The 26,355-nt window shown below is 42.7% G+C and overlaps 1 protein-coding gene across 1 annotated transcript; it reads right to left on the bottom strand.

The window, feature by feature from the left end:
• Positions 1-3: 3 nt before the first annotated feature.
• Positions 4-26,355, bottom strand: MAGI3 (membrane associated guanylate kinase, WW and PDZ domain containing 3). The gene is made up of 18 exons (XM_019623203.2): positions 26,151-26,355; positions 24,676-24,850; positions 23,792-23,871; positions 22,287-22,344; positions 21,394-21,488; positions 20,655-20,843; positions 19,360-19,968; positions 18,428-18,459; positions 16,915-17,065; positions 15,887-15,978; positions 13,109-13,301; positions 11,880-12,065; positions 10,984-11,169; positions 7,691-7,793; positions 7,457-7,589; positions 6,831-6,974; positions 4,831-4,969; positions 4-3,143 (listed from the first exon to the last, which is right to left on the bottom strand). Exons 1-18 carry the CDS (start codon positions 26,227-26,229, stop codon positions 2,089-2,091), a joined length of 3,699 nt encoding a protein of 1,232 aa, XP_019478748.1. The 5' UTR covers positions 26,230-26,355; the 3' UTR covers positions 4-2,088.

Genomic DNA, 26,355 nt, shown 5'->3' with positions numbered 1-26,355 from the left:
GAATCTATTTCATACAGTGCAGAACCAGCAGGCCATGAACTAGAGTTTCTTTTTAATATCTATATAAAAAATAATGAGCGATTTACAGGTCTCTCTCTAGTCAGAACCTCAGAAGTATGTATAAAGGTGCTGTACAATATATAAACATTTACACCCAGTACATCCATACATTGCTTAGCATCCCAAGGCCACGTTGCTAAGTCATCCGATACAGTAAGTAGAGATACAAGTTCTATGGGAGGAGAAATCACACACAGGTCAGACACTAAATCAGGTCACATTGACAGATAGAAAAAATATGGGGGTAGTTGTCAGGGAATTAATTTCAGCGGTGCTAATTCATCTCTGCACTACACTTCTGGATTTGTTACTGCACTCGGTGGTTAGGGCAAGTTCCATACAACTCAACACAAACCAGACTCTTGTTAAGAGTACACAGTTAATATCTACATAGGCTAACTGCAAAGTACTGAATATTTTCACAGTCACACTCCGTAGCGTGGAGCGTTTGGTGATGTTATGCTGCACAGCAAATCGATGGATCACCCAACGTGAAGCAGCAGAGCACAGTTCAGATCTGCTTTAAAGCCTGGTTCATTTTCAAAGTGTTTCTTCCTAAAGCTGTTTGGGCATCTGTACTTGGAAAGAACTCTTTCATCAGAACTGATTCACTGTGCTTCGTTAGGTGTAAAAAAATGTTACATGTATCAAAGCCAAAACAAGATCTTCAATTTCAAATAGCAAATCACTTGTTTGTATTTTAATGTAAATAATGCTTGATCTTCCGCACCTCTTTTTCCTTCTGCACACTGGGCTGATGAGCTTTTACCACCTTCTCTTCTGCACTAATTGAAGACCTGCCACGTCAGGAAATTACCACAACAATCACAGATATAAAGCACATGGGTTTATGCATTCTGCTGACTTACAGCTATAGATCTGAGGTGGCAGTGGGTTCTGCTCGTAACATTCCCCAGCAGGACTTCAAAATCTGAACTATAGCTCAAAGAATAGAAATTAGGACTTGTGTACCCCATACATCCTAATATTCAGCACTCTTAGATCACACTAAAATAAAATACGGGAGACTTCTCGTGTACACAGGCAGGAACTTCATTTAAGAAGTTAATGTGGTTGGTTCTGTCCTACGGATCAATTCTTAGCTCTACAGAGGGAGAGCAAATCCAATTATGAAGCAGCAATAAATAATAAAAGATGGGACTTTTCAGTATACAGCACCAGAATGAGGCTGAAAACAGATGCACACTGTTTGTGTTGTCAATCCAAGGAGGACGTCGTGCCACAAGTGAACCAAAGGAACGATGCTATTCAACAGGAACCAGAACTTTCTCTTCCTGGACTGATGTTTGCCAGCAGTTACTGTAAGCATCCTCACGAATTGAGAGAAGAAAGCAATTTTGTTGTGTTCATAAAAAGCAAAATTACAAAACATCGATTATGTCAAATATCATCTTTATCTACATGGTTTTATATTAGGTATAAAAAATTTACGAAAAAGCTCAATTGGAACAGCATCAGTGGCTCATTTGCTGCTCTGGAATCGATAGAACCGACTCACCCATCTCCTTCCTCACTGAACCAGGAGGAAGATGAGCATTTCCTTATGTAAACATGCAACATGCTCTGGAGAAAACACCCATTTGCAACAAAACCTGGACTTTTCCGTGACTGGAATACATAAAAGAATCAGACTGACTGGATACAGTAGATAACTTGGCACAAGAACAAGAAGTGAGTCATGATCACATTGGCAATATAGGCATTAAATAATTTTGTTCAGAAACTCACAATACGAGCTGAGGAAGCCACAGCAGTGCAACGTTGAGAGCAGCAGAACACCGCCTTCAAAAGGACGAGGGGACAGCAGCGTATGGAGGAGTTCATGGCAGCAATCCTAAAGGTCCTTCATGCAGCTTGGATCATTTCAGAACGAATCAAATGCTTTCCAGCCTCTAACCAGTTTTGGAAAAATACGACAACTTTGTCAAAAGAAACAACGCTTTTGAATGATCGTTATTAGAAACTTGATTAATTAACTGTAAAAAAAAAAAAAAAAAAAGACATCGGTCAGACCCGTTTCTCAGCCTCACACGCAGTTTTGGTGACTTTGCACGCACTTGGAACCCTCCAAGGTCCCGGAGTTATTGGTGTTTTCTTGACTGGAGAACTGCTTTCAGATTTGGGAATCCCATCATCTTTGGTTTCGTCAGGCAGCTCCGCCCGTCCGTCTCCGCATTGGCTGTTCAGAACATTGGTCTCCTGTGCTTCCAGCCTTCTCAGTTTCTCCATGGAGAGCAGTGGAATATCAGAGAGACTTGAAGTTTTGAATCTGCTGGAACCTGGTTCTCCCGAGTTCGACTTCCTTGCTTTTTCATCTTCAGCTCTGCTTCTCCTGGAGTCACTGAACGGAAATCTGCCCTCATCTAACGTCGCGTATTTTCTCTCTGAAAACCACAATTCCTTCTTTCCAGAAACCTTCTGCTTGGTGTCCTTCCTCAATACTCCCGTTTTACCATTTCCACCTCTCAGCTGTTCAGCAGTCATCTTATCACCACCAGTTCTGTCCTGATGCTCCTGCAGCCTGCCCACCACTTCCGTGCATCCCGTACTGAGATGCTTCTGGGGGCTGGCAGACACGCCTTGATCTCCACTGGAATACTGCTTTCTGTTCATTCCTGTTTCTGTGGGCTTACGTGGGAGATTGCTGTGGGTTTTATCAGCATCACTCTTTCTGGGGCTGTGCAATCCTGTGAGATGGTGTCCTTCTGCTGCCCCGAACTTTTCTGGGCTCGCAGATCTGTCTCTTCTGGGCCCTAATTCCAAAGTACCTTTTGTGACTTCAAACCCAGTACTGGAGGGAAGATCCCATCTGCTCTTTGTTCTCTGGGGAGAAGACGGAGGCTTCATCTCAAACTGGTTTTCAGTTAAAGTGCTTATCTTTTCAGGCACAGTGTTCTTTGCTTGTTCCAGTTTCTCAGACAGCTGAACTTTCCTTAAAGCTTCTCCTGGTACTGGTAAATAACACATTTCAGATGGGGAAGCAGAATGTGAAGATGAGGATAATGGTGACTGTTCTTCATATATTACATTTGAGAAAGATGGACTGTAACTATCCCAATCACCTGGAAGTGAACAGGGAGAGATTTCACTAAGTTATTAGAGGGAAAAAAAGGATCACTCAACATTCTACAAGCATTCACACTATTGAGGTGCCAGGCTGTTATGTGAAATCTTCCACTTTACGAAGATCACGTAGTGCCATAATTTTAAAGTCTATTTAGTCAGTGCTTCATATTTCATTGTTGTACAGCCTACAGCAATCATAAGGAAATGATTTTGGAAAAGGTTCTGCTGAGAATGCTGGCGTGATCTCTGCAGGACTGACGTGGTCTTGGATCAGCACATTTTAGAGCCAGTGCAGCCAAATTGCAAAATTAGTTCCTGACCTACATTGTTAAAGGAAAATCAAATGAACTGAAACTTTTTTTCTAAAAGAAAACTGAAAACAATGAGAAGTTAAGGTTATTCATAGCTTTGCACTTTAATAGAAAGAGATGAAACACAAGACATGCAGATTTACCAAGTCTTTAAGGAAAACCCAAGAAAAGCACTGAAAGCCCTTAATGCTGCTCAGGTTTCACGTAGGGACACAAACTGGAAGGAGCCAAACCTGAAGGAGGAAGAGAAAAAGCCCAGAACTACATACCAAAATCACAGAGTACAGCAAGCAAGATTTCAATCAGAAATGTATGATTAACAGCAGGACGAGAGGCAGCAAAACCATTCCCTTCCTTACAGCTGCTGATCTTATCTACGTTGCTTGACCTTATCTCAGGCCCTGCTGTTGGCAGAGGGCTGGACCAGATGGCCTCTGGAGATTCTTTCTGCCATTTCTATGATTCTGTGTCAGATTTAGGAAATGTCTATGAACAAGAGGGCCAGGAGTGGTTCAGATAGCTGTGGTGCTGTCCCCTTGGTGCACAACAAACACTATTTATCATTGCTGAAATGACACCAAGCATAAATAGCTGTTCATAAGGAGAGAGCTGGAGGTGACCTCACAATGACTCCTCTATTCTTTGAAACCAACTTTAAATGCTGATTTTAAAGAGAAGCAACAGAAGCTCATCCGAACACAGAGGACTCTACTTAACTTTCCCCATTAACGACAAAGTAATTCAGTGTGAAACACAAACTAAGCCAGACAGAAATCGAGCGAGATGCACAGAGCAGATCTCGTAGTTCACAGATGGGCTGTTTCTGTGCCATGCACAAATGCACTCTGATTTCACCGTGACGTTCAATTTGGAACATTAAGATGTTAAGAATCATCTTTGAGCTCTCTGGTGGAAAGAAATGGAGAAACTTCTGAGCAGATTTTATGCCTAGAGCAGACGCCCGTTGCTGCCTGTAAGTGACTGCACACAGCAAACTATTTGGTAGTTCAAGCTGTGGGTTTTAAAACTTTGAAAGGCTGAAGTCATGGTTAGTTACCATTACTGGAAAGCTCTTCATCAGAACAACTGATCTTACAATTTAGGAAATTTACCAGCAGAATCTTGGTGTCAGCATCAAGAGTTAAAGAATTAAAACGTGTACTCAAAGCAGAACACAAAGCGTGCTTTGCTTTAAAATACTGCTAGGGCCTCATCCTTTTGATTCATAGTTTTAGTTTATATCCTAAATCAGACTCAAAATCATCAGTTTGGAATGAACTGGTAGCGATTCCAGTGAACAAGCACGAGGTGTCTTTATTAAATAGACTGCACCCCACTGCCCCAAGATGACACTGCACTGCAGCTGACGTACTGTGATCTGGTATCAAGCCGGTCCCTGGTCTCAGCAGCAGCAGAACTTTGTTCCCTCCAGCCTGAATCAGCTCAATGGCTCGTGTGTGAGTGATTCCCTGGGTGGGTTCTCCATTAATTTCAACTATTTGGTCACCGACCTGGTAAGAAAATAGCAGCCAGGTTAGTTTTTATGAATTGCAGCCGCCATAAAATAAGTTTTCATTTAGAAACAAACAAAAACATAGAGCCAGATGTGTCCGTGTTTCCTCTCATGTTAAATCCACCCAGCAATAAACAACAGCATCCCAGGAGCGCCAATCAATTCGATACAATACAGCATCGTGGTGGTTCAGAGTCCTTGGTGCACATCTTCTACTGAGCAAGCTCGACAGAAGCCCTCAGCTTACTATAAACACAAATCCCATACATGGGAAGACAGCACTTCCACCTTCCTCTGCAGATTTTCATTCCAGATCGCCCTAACGAGGAGCTTACTGATAAACCACGTAGCTTACCGATAAACCTGCCAGTGTGCATCTGTAGGCAACACTCATTTCTCTGTGCCTCACAAAGAGTGCAGAGCAAATGTCATATAAAGGAATGGATTTATTTTTCTGAGTAGGAGAGCTCACCATTACACGGTTATCAGTAATAAGGTCTCTGAGGCCAGTGACAACTGCCCCGGGCGCTGGGCAGCTACCTGCAACGCATGCTGAGTTTGCAAACCGACAGAAGGGGACTCAGAACCCTTCCAGTGTCATGAAACCTGTTTTGCAATTCGCGGCTCAGCCAATGGATGTCACTAGTGCCTACATGTAGCAGTTTAAAGAGACCGCCTGGGCTTTGTTAAATAAAGTGCCTCTGCCAAAGAAGGTCACCAGCTGGTTTCTCATCTGACAGGACAGGACGCTCCGCACCACGCTACGTGCCTTGCATCATGCTCGGCTGCCATTGACTGGGTGAGAAATTCCTCTTCTTTGTTTCAGAGTGCAGCCAGCAGAATGCCAGCATCTCACAGCTGGGGAAGGACAAAGCGAGTGACAGAGAAATGGAACAGTCTCACCCTGGGTTCTGGCTCTGAACCACTCCTCCCAGTGCCCAACCTGCAGAGGGGCACAACTGCACCGACCCTCAGCAGCCACAATCCCTCCTGGGCAACAAAAGCACTCACACAACTGGGCCGGTGCCCTGCGTGCTGCAACAACATGGAACAGTGCTGCAGACAGCAGCACAATTCACCTCATGTCACATTGAAATGAATGGAGGTGATGATGTGAATGTGGGAAATGGCTCTTTTTCCAGCACTGCCTTGCTGTGACATTCCCTCCATCCCACCCATCCATGCCGTGGCACGGATCATCTATGTGAAGCAGAGCACAGTCAGAGCACGTCTGAAAACAGAGCCTGATTGCTGCTGCTGGACTCTCCAACCAAAGCAACAGGAGTCTGTGCAGGTGAATGAGGCTGGAATTTAGAGAACTGTGCATGTTTGAGGACGTTTATCACTAGTAAGTATTCCTACTACAGTATTTGGGAGCGAATTACTTACAAAGACATAAGAATTAGCTTATTCATCTTTGGAAAAAAAATAGCCCTTTATCTTCAAATACCACCCAGAACCACAATAGCACAAAATACACACAATAATTCTTTATAAATTCACTGACTTAGAGAGTCTTCTTTCAGTTTTTGCTCTACTGTGCAATTTCTTGTCTGGGCTTCTCAAGTATCCTACATAACCCTGGATTTATGTTACTGTAACTCAAGCACATGGAGAGACAGATGATTCATTCTGGATGGCCAAAGTTTTTCCATTTATTTTCCCCTTCAAAAGCCCAGCATCACAGCATTTGCTAACACTGCACAGTAAGAGCTGAAGGGACAGCTGCCCAGATGCTGCTCTGCCTGCTGGCATCCTGAACTCATGGAATGAAACTGTCTGTTACCACTATAGGCTACTGCAGTATGTCAACAGGACAACTCCTGTGCTAACAAATTGATGAGAGAAGACAAACTCACATGTACTCTCCCATCTTTGACAGCTGGTCCATCTTCAGCAAGCCGAAGGATGAATAAACCCATGTTGTATTCCTTTCCTCCTCGAAGACTGAACCCAAAGCCACGAGGGCCTCTTTCCAATTCTACTGGAAAACAGCCAGAATTCTGTGCAAAAAGTGAGACCAGAATGGAGAGCTGAGGACCTGCAGGCAGGTTTACATCTGTGCTTCTCTAGAAAAAGATTCCATGCACTTCTTCACCTTGAGATGCGTGCAACACAATTTAAGCTGAATTAAATCACAACTCCTGTACCATTAGGTATAATGGTTTCCTTCAAAGTCTACACATAAATAATATTTTTCCTTCTTAGTTTTAGATAGCCATAACATTTATTCAAGAAACTTTTCCAGGAGGTCAGAAGAAGCCTTCTTCCAAGGATTTTGTTTTTTCAGTTATGACAAGCAGATGAATATAAATAATTAGCAGAAACACCCCATGAAATGCTTCAGTGCATTTTTCACAAGCAACTTTTCTACTCATGTCAGACAAGGAAATGATTTCTTATTCTGATTTTGAATGCCCTGTGACAATTTCACTGCAGTGTCCTGATGACCCAGCACGTATTTTGCATGGCTCTGCATGCTTACCTGCACCTGCGAATGGCGGCTGCCAACGCCTGAAGCACCGCCAGCATCAGGCTGTGCCAAGTGCTTGTGCTCAGGCCATGAAAGCCTGTAACTATTTGAAACTTCTTTTCCAGCTTCACCTTCTGTAGCTCCCCTGCAAAGAGGCAAAAGGAAGCAAATGTTACCTTTGCATTCAGCAATTCCAAGCTTGTCTGGTTGTTCTCAGTTCCTTTTCCCAAGCCCAAAGCTCTGTACCTGTCTGTGCTGGAAGCACTGCTCTGTGCTGATCCCAGAGGTCGGTGCTGAGGAGCTGGGCTCTGCTTGGCAGAGTTTGTTCCTGATGGAGGACCACGGTGTTCTAATAAATGCAAACAAAACCAACAGTCAGAGAAAACTCCTCAATGTAAAGCTAGGCACACATCGAGAGACCACAGCGACCAGGAGCACTGAGTCTGCTGCTCTCAACCTGGGACAAGATGGTCACTTTGTCTCTGAAATTTTGGGAAAGACAATTGCAGCTTTCAGAGGATGAGCAGAAAGGCAATTTGTGTAACAGGCAATGTGCTGCTCGGAGCAATTCCACTTGCAGAGCATCTCACACTGAGCTGAGCTCACAACACTTAAAAGTGAAGAGGATTTTGCTATCTTGAGTGCTGTAATCCAATGAACTGCCCTTGGTTCCACAGAATAAATCATGTAAGAATTTCACTCTTACTTACATTGCTTTTTCCAGAAAAAAAAAAAAGTAATTTTTACTGAACCAGACACAAACAGAATGCTTTTAGATTGTCTGCAAGTTGATAAAGACCAGCAGGCATTACAGCCTATCACGTCTATAAAGCTGGTTCAGATATTCAATATAACAGTAATTTGTAAGCAATGAAGAATAAGGGACATTTGAGAACTTTTCCCTTTCTAAAGGTAGGAGGAGAATGGAGATCCAGAGGGATGGTTATGATTAATATAATCCTTAATTATAGAGGCAAATTGACAACTCCTTTCAGGTGCAGAGGTCATGGATCACTGATGTGCATCAACACGGATGTCCGTGTTTTGCCTTCTCCAGAAGCTAAGTAAAAACTGAAGTGTAAGGACACATTAATAAAAAATCCTTTAAAATAATTTAAGATTATTTTCTCTTCCACAATGAGCAGTGATTGTACACTTTGCAGTAAATGAAAAAAACATGTTTCAGAATACAAAATTCTGTGTCACTTAAAAGAGTAATGAACCATAGCCTATGTAAAAAGCTGCCTCTTAGCTAGAACCTTAAATGGCGAGTTGTGGCCCAAGATGAACTTATGTACTGAATTATAAACTAATCAACTCCTTTTCCTCATCACGTTTAAAAAAAAAATCCCAAACAGCCAAACTGCAGATGCAGTGCTCTGGTAGGTGCACCTCGTTACTGCATTTCTGAGCTACAAACAAACCAACCCAAACCCAAGCAAAATACATGAAGCACCCAAGCATTTTCAGGAAAGGAAGGCATAATGTGTATTATTAGGCTGAATTTCTCAGTTATGCTGGACCCAGAATCATTTGCAGGACTGCTTGGTGCTATTACTGTGACGTGCCTTAAAAAGCTTTTTCTCTAGAGACAAAATGTCAACTTTTACTCCTGGTTTATACTCAGAATTTTAATTTAGAAGCACAGGCAAGAGAAATGCCATCTGTTTGTACAAATTCTCCAGTCCTTTTGCTGCGCTCCCTCTTGTGTTTCTTGCTAATACATGACAGAAGCTGACAGGCTCCTGCTTTTGTGAAAAATGTTAAAGAATGTCTTCTGGAGCATGAAGTGCAATTCGTTTATCCATGTAAAAAGCAAAGACCACACATCTGTGAAAGCCAGGAGGGAGAGAGAAGTGGTACATGGTAGTATTTTCATTGCCAGTCTCAGAGGACAGCACTGAAGATGATGCACTGGGGAACATTAAGCACTATGAGGGGTTTCTGTTTTGTGATGCTGAACAGCCTCTGGCAAAATGGGTGTTTTTCTCTTTGGAGCTGCATGTTGTCTTTGTCCTTTGCTTTGTGAACAATCCCTGCAAAGCTCAGGCACCCCAACAGTGGGAAGTGACCGAAGCTTCAACTAATTTACAAAGGAGTTCTGCTGTGAGGAGGTTATGCTGTGAGCTACCTGCAATCCTCCAACTAAATGAGTGAGAATTTTAGAACAGTGATTTATTCCAGGTTCTGCTTCTCTCTCTTTCACTGTTAAAAACTCCTTACACCTGAAACATGCCAACTTCAGCTCCTCTAAGCTCACATTTTCTGACCCATCTTCTCAGTCTAATTTTATCTCCCAATCTGTAATTGAGCAAAGAGGAAAAGCTACCTTCTTATACAGCACCCAGGTGAAGTCATGCATAAATAAGGGACAAAAAGGTTATGTTCAGAAAGTCCATTCTGAAGGCAAAGTTGACTGAGAGTCTAAGAGAAGCAGATCTAATGCAGCCAACTCAAACTTCACTTGCATTACAAACACTGCCCTGCACAGCTGCTTTGAGGTATGTTCCTTCAAACTGCAATGAATTAGATTTGATAGAAATGAAAATCTTAATAGAAGAACAACAATTTGTAGAAGACACTCTGCTTCAAGAATTAACAAGAAGGGAAATGAAGACTTTGAAATTCTGCATTAGAGGCTGAGATAGCATGTTAAATATTTGCAATTAATGTGAAATTAAAGAATATTCTGTTGGCTTTATTTACATTCTGGCTTTAGGTATTTATTATTTAAAGGACCAGGAAAGCCAACTTTCTGGCAAAATAATGATAGCAAGTTTAATTAAACCCACAAGCAGCAAACCAGAAAAATGCAGCAGTAAGCAGGATTGGTGCACAGCTTTTCTTTTCCAATGATTGGATTTTACGTATTGATAGTGAGCTGTCTGTGCAGGAACAATGCCATATGGAATGCAATGTTGCATGGGAGCTTTCATTAAAAATATGGGCTATGGGATGGGGCTTTGCAACCACGAAGATGCTGAGATGATACAACATTTGTGTGTGAAGAATTTGCTAGCAGCCTGGGAAGCCAGCAGGAATGGGGCTATTTTTCAAAACTACAGGGTGTTCTCTATTGTATCGTAGGGATGCAGCACTGCTTGATTTGTGTATTTCAACACGGCAGGAAGAACAGACTGAGAGTGCCTAAGTGGAGAGGATCTGTGCAGCACATTTTCCCTCCCAGCTGAGTCCTCCAGCCTGCCAGCCCCCCCAGGAGGGATAACTTCTCTTCAGTGGAAGAACACGGGCTCTGGACAGGACACATTACCAGCAGTCTCCCTCTCACATGTGAAACCATGAGAATTTGCCTTACCACAAATCACGTTGTTATTTGTTCCATCTCATTTTTCAACATAACCATCTCAGCAGCTGTCTCCTTCTGCCCCACCTGCATTCAAGTTCTTCTGGAAGAAATGGATCTCTTTCCCAAACACCCTGAAACACTCCCTTGTAAGCGAACTGACCTCGAAAGCTACAGACAACAGATGTGGCACACGCAGCAGCCACGTTCACCTCAGCAGGCCGTGCGCCCTCACCTTCCTCAGCGACGACGGTCAGAGTCACCACATGGCCTGCATCCTTGATCAGCTGCACGATGCTGTCGTGGGAGAGCTCCACGATGGACTGCCCGTTCACTGCTGAGATGCGGTCTCCCACCTTCAGCTTCCCGCACTGATCTGCTGGGCTCCCATCTATCACACGCCCGATCTTGTGGGGAATGACTGCGGAGTCAGAACAGGCCCGTCAGGCCGTTAATATACCCCGTCAGACGGTTAGTATTCCTGTGAGACGAGCACTGAGCAGACCCAGACCTCCCACAGTCGTCCCAGAGACCGTTCCTGCTCTGAATGCTGGTGCTGCAGTGAAAAACCTGCAGACCACAAAGGAGGCCTCACCCATCAGAGTGAGTGCAAACCAAGGGTGTTGCTGCACAGCCGTTCTGTGGAGCTGTTATCCCTGCACTCCTCTCCCCAGCATGCTTCTTTGAGGGGTCAGGAAGGTGAGGAATGTCGTGCATGTGTCAGGATTATCAGCTGACTTCTCAGAACCATGCCAGCAAAGCTGAAACATGCAGTCAGCAGCCACCCAAGATTAAAAAACCATCAAGGACAGTTTTAATGAGCCCGTGCAGAAGTTACTGTGAAGCAACAGACATTGATGCCTTCTAGCATTTACCATGAGTTTAAATTTTAATTACACTTCCCTTAATAGACTACTTTTAAAGTATTACATAAACCTAAGAGCCAACTGTGAAGAGAAAAGCACTGCAGGGTTGCAGACTCAATTGCTGATTGCTTGTTTTAGAATATCTCAGCTTCAGAACAACGCAGTGGGTTCACATAAAGCTGTGGCATAGAAAACTTCCGCACAGCAGAAACTCCAGCACCAGTCAGGCCAGGCTGTGACCAAACCACCAGATTACAGCACTCACCGCCAGGAGGAGGCTTGTTTTTGGAGGTGAGAATGACAAAGCCAAATCCTTCATTCTCCTTCCGCTGCAAACAGACATCATAGACCTCTGGGGACTGCTGGGTTGCAAACTCTGCCCGATTCAGGCGAGGAGAGCTGTTCTGCGTCACGACAGCCTGCGAATCCTCCTCCTCTGCTTGCTTTTCTCCTTAGAAGTAACAGACAAACAACAAGTAAGGCAAAAACAATGCCACTGTTCTATCAGGTAAATACAACAAAGCTGTGTATCTCACTATCAGTGCCAGCAAGAGGAAACACTGCCTGCCTGGGAACGTGAGAAGCAAGCTAATAACAATGTGATCTATATAAAACAGAAATCAGACACTGGATGAAGCAGACAGAGGCCCAGAGCCCTACACAGGTGTGCACGAATATGCAAGGCACTGCAACCTGATTTCCCAAAGCAGAACAGATTGGCAGCGTGCACAACAAAACTTTGTCAGAGTGATGTGATGCCTTTTTTTTTTTGTAGCAGAATATAAGATCTACAGCACAGATCCAGCTACAAAAGAAAATTATTGCTATCTTAAAGGAGGAACAACTCTAAGACTTGATTTTAAAATACTTTTTCCTTTTACTAGTACACACTCAGAATTAATGGGTGAATAGAGCACTGCAGAAGCAGTACTGAGCGCTGATCAGAACAGGGCACCACCTCAGTATTCCTGAGCTCCTTTCCAGCTCTGTCATTCACGTGATCAAGCAGCAATGAGTCAAGGATAAACACCTTCTGTACACTGCAGATCTGGACACCGATCCCAAACTGCAGAATCACAAGATGCTGCACTGAATCATCTCTGCCCTGAATGCACTCATCTTTGCTGCACATAGATATCAACACACGACAGAATACAGCGTGTAGCACAGAACATGAGTTGTGCTATTACTCAATTTACATAGCACTAATGTCTGTTCTAACGAGCATTTGGAAAAGGGATGAAGAAAACACCACTGCTACCTTAATCTTCAGTCTGACCTGCGGGAGCAGTGCAAGCCAGCAAGCACCAAAGCATCAACTCATAAGTTCTGCTTTTCTCCACTTAGAATTACAGCTGACATTCCTGAACCTCAGGCTGCTCAATTCTAGCATAATAACTGGTATGTTTCAGAACAGCTTTAGTTGACCTGCAACAACAAACATGTTCCACGAGTCAGATCTATTCCTGCACAACACTCAGGACAGATACATACCACCAAAGAAAATCTTCCTCCGGACAGTGAGCAGCACCTGACCGTTCCGTGCAGCACTGGTCATTAAGTCCAGAACTTGTTTGTGTGACTTCCCCTTAACTGGGACTCCATCGATGCACATCAGTTCATCAGCAGCTCGAAGCCTGCCGTCTTTTTCCGCCGCCCCCAATGGAATTATGGCTCCAATGTAAATCTATCAACAGGGCACAGCCAGTGGGTTAGAATGGCAGAACACAAAGTCATCAGAACACACAGTGGTTGGATCCCAGGTGAATCCAGGCAGAAAGAATCATAGAATCACCAAGGATGATCTTTTAGGTCTTTTCCAACCTTGGTGATTCTATGATTCTGTGATTCTATAAAAGCTTTTGGGAAGATTTGATTGTCCATTTCTAGCAGAAGCACAACCAGTGGTTGTGGACTCCTCACAGACTGACTGAATGGACGCCAGCTTGGGCTCAACACATCAAGAAGTACAAAAACTTTTGGGGGATTTTTACTCCTCATTTCACTACACAGCTTTTGGTGAGTAAATGCTGACTTCAAACAGCTGCTCCTCTTACCAAATTTGTCTATCGCCACCTCATGAAGTGCTACTAAATATAACAGATAAGAAAAACACAGTGTTTCATACACTAGAATGACATTCAGGCTAAATGAAAGGTTAAGAATAATCACTGTCAGTAGTTGTCTGAGGTCAAGCAATGGAGAGCAGATCACCTGCACACAGCATTTGTGACATTAGCTTGACACCAACTGCTATGGTTGTTATGGAAACCAAACATGATAAATGCTATAAAGTGCAACAGAAGTGTAACTGTTTGGTTTTGCTATAAAGAGAAGCTGCTCTTCCTTTTTGTTAAAGACATGCTAGAAAAAAAACAGACTAGCACTGGATCACAGCTGTGAATGGAGAAAAAAAAAACCAACAACAAACACATTCCTTCAAGTACAATCAGAAAGCAGTCTGGTTTTCTACTCCAAAAGTTTTTTCTCTTAACTTGACAGCTGAAGGAGCAGCCCCTGACATCTTATCAGTCTACTACTTTCCAGAGAAGAGCATTTTCCTTTTAGGAAATGGAGGAAAGTCTCCCAAAGTGCCACAACGGAACAGAAAACCCAGGGCAGTCTGCCTCCAACTCTGCCATTCCTTGATGATTGCCTTCATCTGAGCCAAACTATGCAACTGCTCTTCTGTAGGCTGAAGCCAGGAAACACTGCTACCCTGACAACTTGAAGCCTTACCTGCACCCTCATCACTGACCAGGTGACAGCAAACCAGGCTCTCACCACTATACTTCTCCCTGTGCAAACACTGCAGCTGCATTTTGATGCCACTCAGGAAGCAAAATAACACCTACATCCATGTGCAGGAGGAAGCCAGTCTAACAGCTTCTGCTTCAAGGCTTTAATGCAAATCCTAAAGCAGCATATTTTGTGTTTTTGAAGATGAGAGGGAAAAACCCAAGGCAAAAACATAAGAGCAAACTGGAAAAGCTGTGCTTGTATCCTCAAGATGAATCCACTAGGAACCACAGACTGACAAAACAGCACTTGATTCTGAAAACGTGCAGGGAGGATGGAAGGGGAAGGGGGTCCAACACCTCCCAGAGCTGCCTTGTCTCATTAGGCTGCAGTCAGAAGAACAGCCTGGCAGTTTCTGCAGGGTAAGCAGCAGCTCCCTTCTGCTCATCTGCTCCCCAGGAAGCTCCGAAACACGTGCAGCAAAAACTGAGCACTGCCAGTGCACGTGGTGCCAACAGCATGGGACGCTGATGCTCAGCCCTATAGAGGCTTCCTGAGATGCAACAACTGTTAGCAAAATGCACCACAATTACAGGCTTGACAGTAAATTCCTGCTGCCAAAGAAAGGCTCTGGGTAAAAAAAGAATGGGAGCCTTGCAGATTAAAATGCAGATTAAGCATTCAAGGTCAGGCTGGACAGGGCTCTGAGCAACCTCATCGAGCTTTAAGTGTCCCTGTTTGTTAAAGAAGAGTTGGACTAGATTACCTTTAAAGGTCCCTTCCAACTCAAATGATTCTACGAAGAGCAAAGAGAAGAAATGTAACCAACCATACTCTTCACTTCGTTTGGGCTCAAACTAGTCAGGCAGAACTGTTTTCCTGTAGCCTCCAGTTTAAGCCACCCAAAAGCCTGCACCCACTACAGCTCCTCAGCTGGAGCCCTTTACAGCCACCCGGTCCCAGGGATTGAGCTGCAGCCCTCAGGCCATGCTCAGCACCTCCATGGTTAAGTTCTTTACAATGAGAGCGGTGAGGTGCTGGAACAGCTGCCCAGAGAGGCTGTGGATCCCCGTCCATCCCTGGAGGTGTTCAAGGCCAGGTTGGATGGGGCCCTGGGCAGCCTGGGCTGGTATGAAATGTGGAGGTTGGTGGCCCTGCGTGTGGCAGGGGGTTGGAGCTTCATGATCCTTGAGGTCCCTTCCAACCTGGGCCATTCTGTGATTCTGTGATCAGGGAACACACTGTCCAGCTTTAAGCAGAACTGGATTACATCTCCCAGCTTTAACTGGATTACTCAAGAGCATTTCACTGACTGAAGACGAAACGATTCTCCTCTCTTAGGAGCTAGAGCTGAACCACTTCTTAAACCCAGAATCAATCTGGTAATCTGAATCGATTCTCGACATTTAAAAGTCAGTTTTTCCATCACTGAATTCCTTAGAAGGAGAGAGAAATGAGGAGGACAGAGCAGAAGCCATCCCAACAGCAGCACGGTGAGATAACATGTAGGCAGCTGTAAGAAGTTTCACCTACAGGCTGATCCGGTCCGTCCCCTCCAAGCACGCGGAATCCGAAGCCCGACTCTTGTTTTCGTAGGAAAACATCCAAATCTCTCGTGTTTGGAGCTGAGAAAAAACATTTCAAAACATGTGATGAGCTACCTTTGGTTACTGGAAGGTTATTCCTTTGTTGTGCATTCTGATTCTTTTTATAGACAGAACACAGTAACCAGAAATGCAGCAAACAATCTAACGGTTAATGAAGTTCTTTTTCCAAAATGGATTAAAAAACAAACAAACAAACAATGTAGAAAAAGATGAAAAAGGAAAGGACAGGTTGATGAGTGCCAAAGGAAAAATCACAGCTGCATTCATACAGTGTGCCAGGATGAAATCCACTCTGCAGCACAACTCAGGACCATCTATAAGTGCTGAAATGGTTTGAGTCACTGAACATCCCGAGCTGGAAGGGATCACCAAGTCCAGCTCCTGCACTTTGCTTTGGTCCTTTGGTCTGATGTTACTCTTTGCTCAGCTTATTTATGAACAGCATTTAACGAGAATTGTCTACATAGTTGTTTTGTATGTGAATGGGCCCACTGAAATAAATACATCTGTAACAAAGCTCAGAACACAAATGGTTTTTGGAGAAAACACCTCAAGGATTTACTCATTATTTTGTGGGATTCCCTTGAATAAAGACTGCTAAAATAAACCATATCCCCCAGATGATCAGGGGGGACAGGAAGTCACATCTGCTTTGCCAGGCCCATAAAGTGACCAATTTGTTCAGAAATTCCTGGACAGCAAATATAATATTAGAACATTACACCACTTTTATGACTAATTACATTATTGAAACTACGACTGAAACACACAGCATATGTATATATCTGTTTTGAATGGGCACTATAGTTTTCTGATTTGTGTGAATCGAAATGTTTGTATCCATACAGGGTTAACAAACTCAATATATGAAGTCTCAGTGCTTTTACCACAGGCATGACAAAGAAAAGGTTCTGTTACACTTGAGTATTTCCAAGCTGGGGTTGATATACTCACGTTTGTCCTCATACATAGTCTTGGACTTCAAGTAGACTTCTGAAGGGTCCAGTTTAGGAGAGCCTGATCTCACAGCAGTGGGAGGGAAAGGCATAGGCTGTGGGATGGCATCGCTGAGCGCTTCCAAACTCCCTGAACTCTCCTGCCTGTCCTTCTGGAACAGAATCCCACCCCACAAACCCCACGTTAAGCCAAGAGCCTGAAGGAGTTCATGCATGCAAAGATGGTAAGCGTTGCAGAGAGGTGAAATGAATTGGGAATAAGTCAGCAGTCTTTGTATTTTTCTCTTCTCCTGTGATAGCTGCAACACTGCCATTCCAAGAGGAAAGGCCACCAAGTATCCTTGTGTTCTCCCATCTTAATTTCCAGTGGACAACAAGTCTAAATAATTATTCTGGGTTGTAAACCCAACCTGGAAAACTGGAACGTGGTGGTCTGCACGTGTCTGTGCACGTTGAGTAACAATATTCTGAGCTGTGCCCTTTTAGGAGGGTGGAAGAAAACTCCCCCAAGCAGCTCAGAGCTTTCACACTTGCATGTCCATGAACACAAGAACTTGCCCTTTTTAACTGAACTCGTTTGCCACGTTGCTTAATGCCACTGAACATTGAGTGCTCCGTGGAAAAGCTGCTCTGCCCGTGTGTGGAACGCTGCTCCTGGAGCCCTGGGTATTTTTAGCATGGCTGCAGAGCGTGCTGACATAGGAGCCATGCAGGCACAGCCCATGTCCTCCAGCTGCACCAATCTGTGCAGCAATTTCTTTACTGCAGGCAGCTGCATGCTTGTAAGAAACCAAATCTGCACATCTCAGTGCTTCAAGTGTACTGAGTGTCAGTGCTCACATGCATCATCCCACTGCTCTGATACAGCTTTCAGACTTGAAGAGCAGGACAGCGTAAGAAAAAGGAACTGCATTTACATCCTGCTAATGGGCTTTTTCCAAAAATGAAATAATTTGTTGCGTACAATAAATTTTTCAGCACGCAGCTCTGCTCCTGGAGACGTTCGTTGGTGGTTATCAATGAGCCTATTTCATAAGAGAAATGCTCATGACAAAAATCTTTGGCAATCTGAGAGTATTTCACCAATCCTAATGATTCTTTGCTGAGACAAAAATATATTAAAGACACCCCAGTGGAGGGAACTTCCAAAAACAACGAGCATCAAACTAGAAACGTAGAACTACAGTGTATTAAGAAGGGAGCAGCAACCATTTTGTTATTCTATGTGAGGATCAAGGAACACTGATGTATCTTTCTTTTAGAAATCCCATTTCACTTTGATACAGATCATGCAAATATATATAGATATGTATATATACACACACACTGTATTCTTGATATTTCAGGGGTAAGAAATAAGAAATCCATTATATCCAAACTCAAAATACTCAAAGGGTTCTGTAGAAGAACTTCAGTTTTAAGTAGACCATATTAAAAAGTCTTTTTTCCACCAACCCCCCCCCCAGTATTTTTCCATCTGAAGCAAATTTAAATAGACTGTAAATACTCACCACTTTGCCAGTTTTAGTAGGTGAGGGTGGACCTGAAAAAAATACAATATAGAAAGCAATTTCAATTCTAGGTCATCCAAGCTTAAATAGCATTAAGGCAATATAATCAGTTCCTCCTGAGCTGAAAGTGATAACTGCTTATTCATTCCTTCTTTAAATTGCAAGGGATCGTTTAGTTGACCAAAGCCATCACTTAGGAGCAATCTCAAATCAGAGTTGCTACTCGTTGTACAGCAATGAGTTTCTCCTTTTGCTAGATGCTGGTCAACCAGATGACACATAAGTTCACTGGAGGAGGCTGTGAATTAGCCTGGTGGAATTTCACTTGCCACCAAACAAATCTGTTTCCTTAGCTGATTAAGAAACAGCAGCATTTGTACACAAAAAGACTTGGAGATTTTTCCAAACATGAATGACCCAAGTGCCACTCAAAAGGCTACAATAAAACCTTAGAAGGGCACTAAAGCAGTCCTGTTGCTTTCTAATTCATTCAGCTCCATCTGGTATGTGGTTAACAAAGAGGTATGAATATGCAGATATGAAAATGCTCATTTTTTCCATTTCAGTGAAAGGTTCCATCTTACAGCTGATGCTTCTTGCCACTCATAATCACCTGTCCAGCACAGCTACAGTTACTGGAATACATTTGGAGATGTCCAGAAAACTCCATCAATCATACCTTTTGCATTATACTACAGACTACATTTTTGCTTTAGCACTCCCCAGACACTTGGAAGAGACAGTGTCTAAACACACTGTAATAACTTTTGTGTAAAAAAACCCCTAGCAGCATGCTCTCATCCAAATACTCAGGGCGATAAATTAAACTCAGAACATCATGGCTGAGACATAACAAAACTGCTAGCTAACTCATCACACTAAAAGAGGCCTTTTAAAAAGCACGCACGACAGCTGTAAATTTACATATTTACCTCCTCTTAAGATGAGCAGGGGCACCTCTGCTCCTATTGGAAACTGCTTCAGTACCTCCACGACCTGCAGATGTGTCAAGCTCTGTACGTTCTGATGGCAGATCTCCTTGATTACATCCCCTTTCTGAAGTCCTTGGCACCACTGGCTGTCTAAAATCATTTTTACCTTCTGACCTGTAGGACTGTCTGCAATGGCAAACCCAAAGCCTTTGGGACCTTTGACCAGTGGGATGGTGACCAGCTCTGGCTGAGAGCCTCCCGAAGACGCAACAGAGATCCTCTGCTCGTTTGTATCCATGGAAGGGCCATTGAGTCGACCGTTGACCAACATTGGGCCTGTTTTTCCATTCTGGTCCAACACAACTGTCCCGGCTATTAACTCTTGGCTGGTCAGACAAATGTCTCCTTTGGTCACAGGTGGTCCATTGATAATAGGTGTAGCAGTCACTATATCTACAACTGGGTCCTCATTGTCATCAGGAAGAGGATAGCCACGACACAAAGTCATGTTTACATACTGGTTGACAGGAACTAGCTGAAACATCTGGACAACATCTGCATGGGTATGGCCAAGGACACAGTTTCCATTTATGTCTACAATGACATCACCTGTTCAAAAAGGAATTTTTTGAAACAGCATTAAAACCAGAAACAAAACTAAACACACCTTTCCAGTGTTCTGAGACTTAGGAAAAAAAAAATCACCGGACAAAATCACTGTGCAGTGTTCAAAAAATAATAATGCTGGCTGTACCTCTTGACTATCTGTTTCCAAGAAGTGCAAAGGACTTTCTCTTTGCATTTATTCTATGTCATCTCAGAAGACAGCATGCTAAATATAAAAAGTTTAATCTCCAGCAGATTTTAAAAAATGCTACCATACAGCCACAGGAGATGAAGCATGGCACACACACTGCTGCAAACAGATGTCTTCTGCTTTAATTCATACTTTAGAGCATCCTAAATTCAATCCAAAAATAAATCGGATTTTTTTTGGGGGGGGTTCCTATGTTTATTTTAGGATTGGCTGAACTTAAGCTAGGATTGCACCCACGCGTATTTCATAGCCTTACCCTGTTGCCACATGTGGTTAAGCATGTATTTTCAAAATGAAGAGAAAGTACATGTCAAATCCTGAAACCTTGTTTCATAACACACATCGTGTTGATCAAGAAACTCTGCGTACACAATACAGTATTCCCAGGAGTCAATCGTCCTCTCAATCTCACACATCAGCAGCTGCACTCTCTAAAAAGCATCAAAAGAAATGCAAGCTTAGAGAAATAATCATTTACCTGGTGCAATTCTCCCATCCTGTGCAGCAGGTCCATCTTTTAACACATTCTTCACCTGGAGAAACTCATCAGGCCTGTCCCCTCCAATAATTGTAAAACCAAAACCCATCGTGCTTTTTTTCAGTGATGTCCTTATAAGTGCTCCTATAAGCTGGGATGGATCCCTAGTGAAGAGAGACTTCTCTGGCCCTGTGCATGATAAGATGCAATATAATCAACCGACAGCAATGCTGCTTTATGGCAGCCATTAAATCTCCAAATAATGGTGACTACAAGCACATATAAAATAGGCAATCAGAGAAAGAAGGAAGACATCTTAAAGTCTGGGCACCCAACTTACAGGTTTTCCAAACTGTATTACAGATTAAAACAGGGGACAAACTAAATCTCCCACCTCTCATTTCTGGTTTTATTCTCTTACCTTTGACATCAACGTCAACAGCAAATAAAATTCAAGGAGTGGCTTTACCTGCACCTTCCAGCTGGCCCTTCTAACCCTCCACTTATTCCGAAGTCGCTTACGACAACCAGCTTCAGATTTACCAAAATGCTTTTAAAGCAGTGCCAGGGCCTCAATTTAGTTTTAACATCAAAAAAATCATTCCAAAAACCATACAGAGTTTTTGAACCACAAGGCCCAGCAGAAAGGCCAATTTCTTCATCAATTCCCAACCTGATTATGTACAATGCTTACTTGTAGATAGAGATATGAGGTAAAGAACACAATATTTAGTGATACCTGATTTTGAAGGGCCACCATCAGTCTGTCCTAGCTGTTTTTTTCTTTTGGCTTCCAATACTGGGTTTTCAAACTGAGTTTTCTGGTTAATATGACTGTAGACAAAAGGTAGATTAAGATATCAGAGGACACCATCCTGCTTATTTCACAGAAAACACAGTCACAAAAGGCAGCCTACAAATACTATTGTTTGATCAGATTAAGACTTTGGAAAAACAAATGCCAAACTATCAGAGAATCAACATGGAATGTCTTTTTTGTTCCTTTCAACAACTTGACTTATTTTAAAAAAACAATGTAATTTCACTTCTTGTAACCATTTGATAGAGTATACCTTCATTCCACTTGCAAACTTCCAAGAGGTTCTGTTAGATAAGAATAGAGAAAACTTGCTTTTTCTCCTGACACTAGCTGTGTTGCTTCAATCAAAATAGAATATATTCTATTCTCTATATCTATTATTTGCAACTCTGCTTATCTTTTTAACAATGGTAAAAGAAAGGTTTAATTTTCCCTGACCTGAAGAAGACCAATAAGAGCTTCTGCAGCAGTTGAGCAGTTACTTGTGATGTCCCTTTGGAGACAGCAATGAGAAATGTTACCCTTGCTCTTTTACAGTTATCAAGTCACCCTATTTTTGCTATAGCTAATGAAAATGACATCAGCTCGTTCCCATTTATTAATTACTTTCATTGTTACTTGCTTTCCTTCTCTAGAAGAAATTTACTCCAGTATGTCAGCAGTCATATTATGGACCTTCAGTGCTTCAGAAATGTGCACACTGGCCTCTAGAACTTGTTTTTACTTAGTACAACCTAAATACACCGCTAAGCAACTGCTTCACTACTTTCTGCTCAGTTTGTGACTATTTCAAATTAATAATTAGCACTTACTCAACGTAATATGTTCCATATTGTGGATCTTCTATTTTTTCCCATCCATAAGGAAGTTCTGCAATCAGAAAGAACAAAATTAATTCTCCACTACTTTGGAAAGCTATCTGCACATATCAACACTCAACAAAAAAAAGACGACAGATGAAAAACATGAATTAAACAGAAGTCATTTTTTTCCCTTTGTTTGTTTAAGACTTGTCCCTCTGATGAAAAAACATCAGCTTATTCCAAGGAATCTGAAACCCTGCACCTCTCAATCTTTGTTCCACTGGATCAGACTTCTATTTAACAAAACCACATCGCTTTAAGTCTGCAATGAACTTAAAGACAGATCCCAATTAACCTATTTGGGAAGGAAGAACATCTGAAAGGGAATAAAAAATACAAAGTCTGGTGAGATGGTAAGCAGCAGCTGATCATTACTGACTAGAGGTGGCAGGCAGTTAAAACAGAGGTCCAATTACTCTGGCTTTCTTGTTCTAGTTACCTTGACCAAAGAAATTTAAATATTTGAATAACTGACACAACCAGGTAGCTAGACATTCTGAAGGATAAAATTTCTGTGCAATCTTGTTTGAGGCTGCCCTAAGTTTGAAGGTAACAGCAATTTTCCTAGCATATGACAGCATGTTACCACTTATTAGTATCAGCAGCACTCCACAGGATTTGACAAAAGACCCAGGGGGGCCATTCATTTAAACGCTGTTCATTTGGATATCCTGCATCTCTCTGTTTCAAGTGCTCTTTTTATCCTGTGGTGTGCTGCACGTATGTTTAACAAGCAGCAGTATGAGTCCGTTGCTCCAGCTGGCTTCATTATGAATACATGATTGTTAGCCTGTGCAATTTAAGGAGATGACAGGCCGTTCTGAATCTGCCTCAGCTTTTGTAACATGCATTTGCTGAAGACAGAGCTACTTGGTACTCCTTTTTTGGCTGACTAAATCACAGACTGCATAGGAAATGGATACAGGTATCGTCTGTGGGTCAGTCATGAACCTGACTTTCAAGTCTTGAAACAGCAGCATAAAGAGCTGTTACCTCTACTTACACATTCAAATATCATACCGTAAAACATGCAATACACATTACTAGCAATAGGTATTATGCTGTATCTTCATTCTGCATATATTCTAGTATTTATGGACCTTCTATCCCTGCCATATTCCACCCACATAAAAAATTCCAGTGTGATCACTGCTGATATATCCAGCTTTCTCCTTAGCAATGATACTTACTGGCACAACATACATCGTTCTCTTCTCAGGAATGCAGATACATCCATGATTCAGTCAGATTCCACGACTCCAGGAAAAATACATTATGCTTTTTCCCATTTTATGTGTGCTCTCACTACCACTGAACTATGGACGCTCAGCACTACACCCTGTTTGCTCCAGAGCCACATGTATCAGCAAGAAGTTCCTGTCACAGCAGTAATGGATTTCATCCAGCCCTGATAAACTCAGCCCACAGTAACAAATGAGCTCTAAATATCTCACCTCCATCTTCACAATCTTCAGGAGCTTTGGCTTTCTTACAGAGCCGTGGATCGAGCCATGTGGTTGTCTTGGTGTTGTGACTGCAGAGCAAAACACAGCCCATTAAAAGAAGAAGACTTCCTCAGACTGAAGAAATTTTGCTCTACCTTAAATATTTACTACCTTGGTCAAACCGTAGCCTTTAGATAACCTAATCCCTGTTTATACCTCAGTCACACGGTCAAATGCTAAATAGAAAAGGCAACAATGATACTTAGAGGTACCAGCACTGGAGACTCCTGAGGACAGATGTGAAACATGAGAGGCATGCTCTCCCATGCCCTAGAAAGCTCATGTGAAAACATCATCTGTTTCTACCTGAAAGCAGCAAATGCTTTTAGTCATATATTTAACATTCAGTTAGGTTTTTATTTCTTTTCACCTCAGAATTCATAAGTGAGGCTATTTCACACGTGCACATATGAACTGCTTTTCTATCCTGAGCTTTAATCTGTGCAGCTCATCTTTTCAAGCAGGTATTCCCAGCCAGGGAACACATGCTGAGAAGAAAGAACACACAAGTTCTCAGATTTCAGAGAGATTTGTCATTGTAAAAGTTTATATGATGCTGTACCTTCCCTCCCAACATCCACCCAGCTTTGCATTTCGTGAGATACATAACACACTGCAAACTGACTACACACACGGGGCCATAACACCTTCCTGCACAACGACCATCTAATATCTAGCACAAACCATTATCAGTAAGGAACAAAAGAGAGGAAACACATAAAATTCCATACAGAAATATAAGGAAAAAGGAGAGGTGTAAGAGCTTTAGGCAGCTTCCCAGACTGTGGCTCTTCAGCTCAGATCTTTCCTGCTGGCAGTGCTGGGCTACTCACTCGATGAAGTAGATCATGCCAGTGTCAGTGTAGGCCATCTCCCAGTTCTTGGGCAGAGGTTCCAGGGTTTCATCCCTTGACATGTAATTTCTGAAGTCCATGGAGCTGCTTGTCTGGTTGTAACTGGGAACAGGTTTCATCCAGTCAGAAGAATCTGAGTGTTTTTCTTTGTTTTCTGCAGTTGTTCAGGGAAAGCATTACTATTTGTCAGATGCTTATGCTGTTTCTCACTAAGCACCACCCTCTTAATCTGGCTATGAGAGAATGTCAAACATGTCCCTGGATGTGATGAGCATTTTTCCACTGTTTTTTTTTTTTTTCCCCTTCTGTGGACTTTGAAAAGCTGACATGAAAACACTGAACTCTGTTCTGCCCCTGCCAAAGAGAATTAACCTCGTATCATTTGTCTGAGCCTAAGCTACAAAATCAGCACGGGCAGAAATGCAAGCTGACTAATTTGTTTCCCTCCTCACACAGAGAACAGTGTTTGTAATGCCACCAATAAATAAATAAACAAATAGAAGCCCTACTGATATTCCTCAAAGCACCAGCACTGAAATGTAGAAAAGACCCAAACTGCCAATAAGACAAACACACCTCTCTCCTGCAAGCTACAAGAAGTAAAAGCTCCCCCAAATCCCTGCTAACACTTCATTCAAGCCTCAGCTTGGTAGTTCAGAGCTTATGCCTGGTATCCTCAGCCACACGATGATGCCCATGACTTTCACATCACCACCAGCCAGGCCACCGGGTGCTCCGTGCTGTGGCGTTGCCAACCCTAAAGCTAACAAGATTAGGTCAGGTCCGGTCAATATAAGTCTTTCTTAACCACTCACACACAGGATCATCTGCAAATTCAATGTGACGGCTTCTCTCCAACATCAGTTCTTCCCCCTCGAGATGAATAACCATGACAGCAAAACGAAAAGGGCGTGCTGCCAATCTCTGAAACATCCTACTGGACACTGGTCTGGTCTCAATGCACTGTGCTTTACTCCTCTCCACAAACACTCCCTTGGGTTATTCTGCAGTTCCTTTCAGCAAAATAATCTGAACATTTTACAGTATGAGCTGGTGCTGCCCCTCAGTCTGATTGTTTCACTAAAACCTCCTGCATTTGGTAATCTGACCAAAATGAAACGATTAAATTTACAGGGCATGAATTACACTCTGCAAAGGGATTCTGTTATATGGATAAATTTTTCCTTCCCAATCAAGTTACTGGCTGCTGCCCAGCACTACATGTTCTCTACTGAGCAGTGCATTTTATGATGCAATTGCACATCTGGCTGGGAGAACAGCTGTTTCTTTTTAAAATGTAATTTCAAAGGAGAGCAAAAACACCCGTCTGAATAGAAAACTGCTTTCAAACTGCACTAAAACTAAGGAAGCAGTTCAAGCAAGCATGAATACTATTTGTATACTTCTTATTCATTCATAAAATACTTCAGGGAATTTCTCCCCTTGTAACCAACCTATCCCTCCGCTGCCATTAACCGCTTCCTTTTCCTCTTCTTCCTCATCTTCAGGGAGAGAACTGTCCATCCTTTGCATTTTGCTGACTGACGTGGTTCTTTTCCTCTGTGATTCAGTATCAAAATCATTGTCAAAGAGAACTTGATCCACCGGATCAGGCTGAAAGGGGCTGGGCTCTGCTGGAGGCTTTGGAGTACCATAAAA

The sequence above is a fragment of the Meleagris gallopavo genome, chromosome 28 (genome assembly GCF_000146605.3).
Source record: "Meleagris gallopavo isolate NT-WF06-2002-E0010 breed Aviagen turkey brand Nicholas breeding stock chromosome 28, Turkey_5.1, whole genome shotgun sequence".
NCBI lineage: Eukaryota > Metazoa > Chordata > Aves > Galliformes > Phasianidae > Meleagris > Meleagris gallopavo.
Note: the sequence above shows the minus strand (reverse complement) of the source record. Positions and strands in the feature narration are given on the sequence as shown.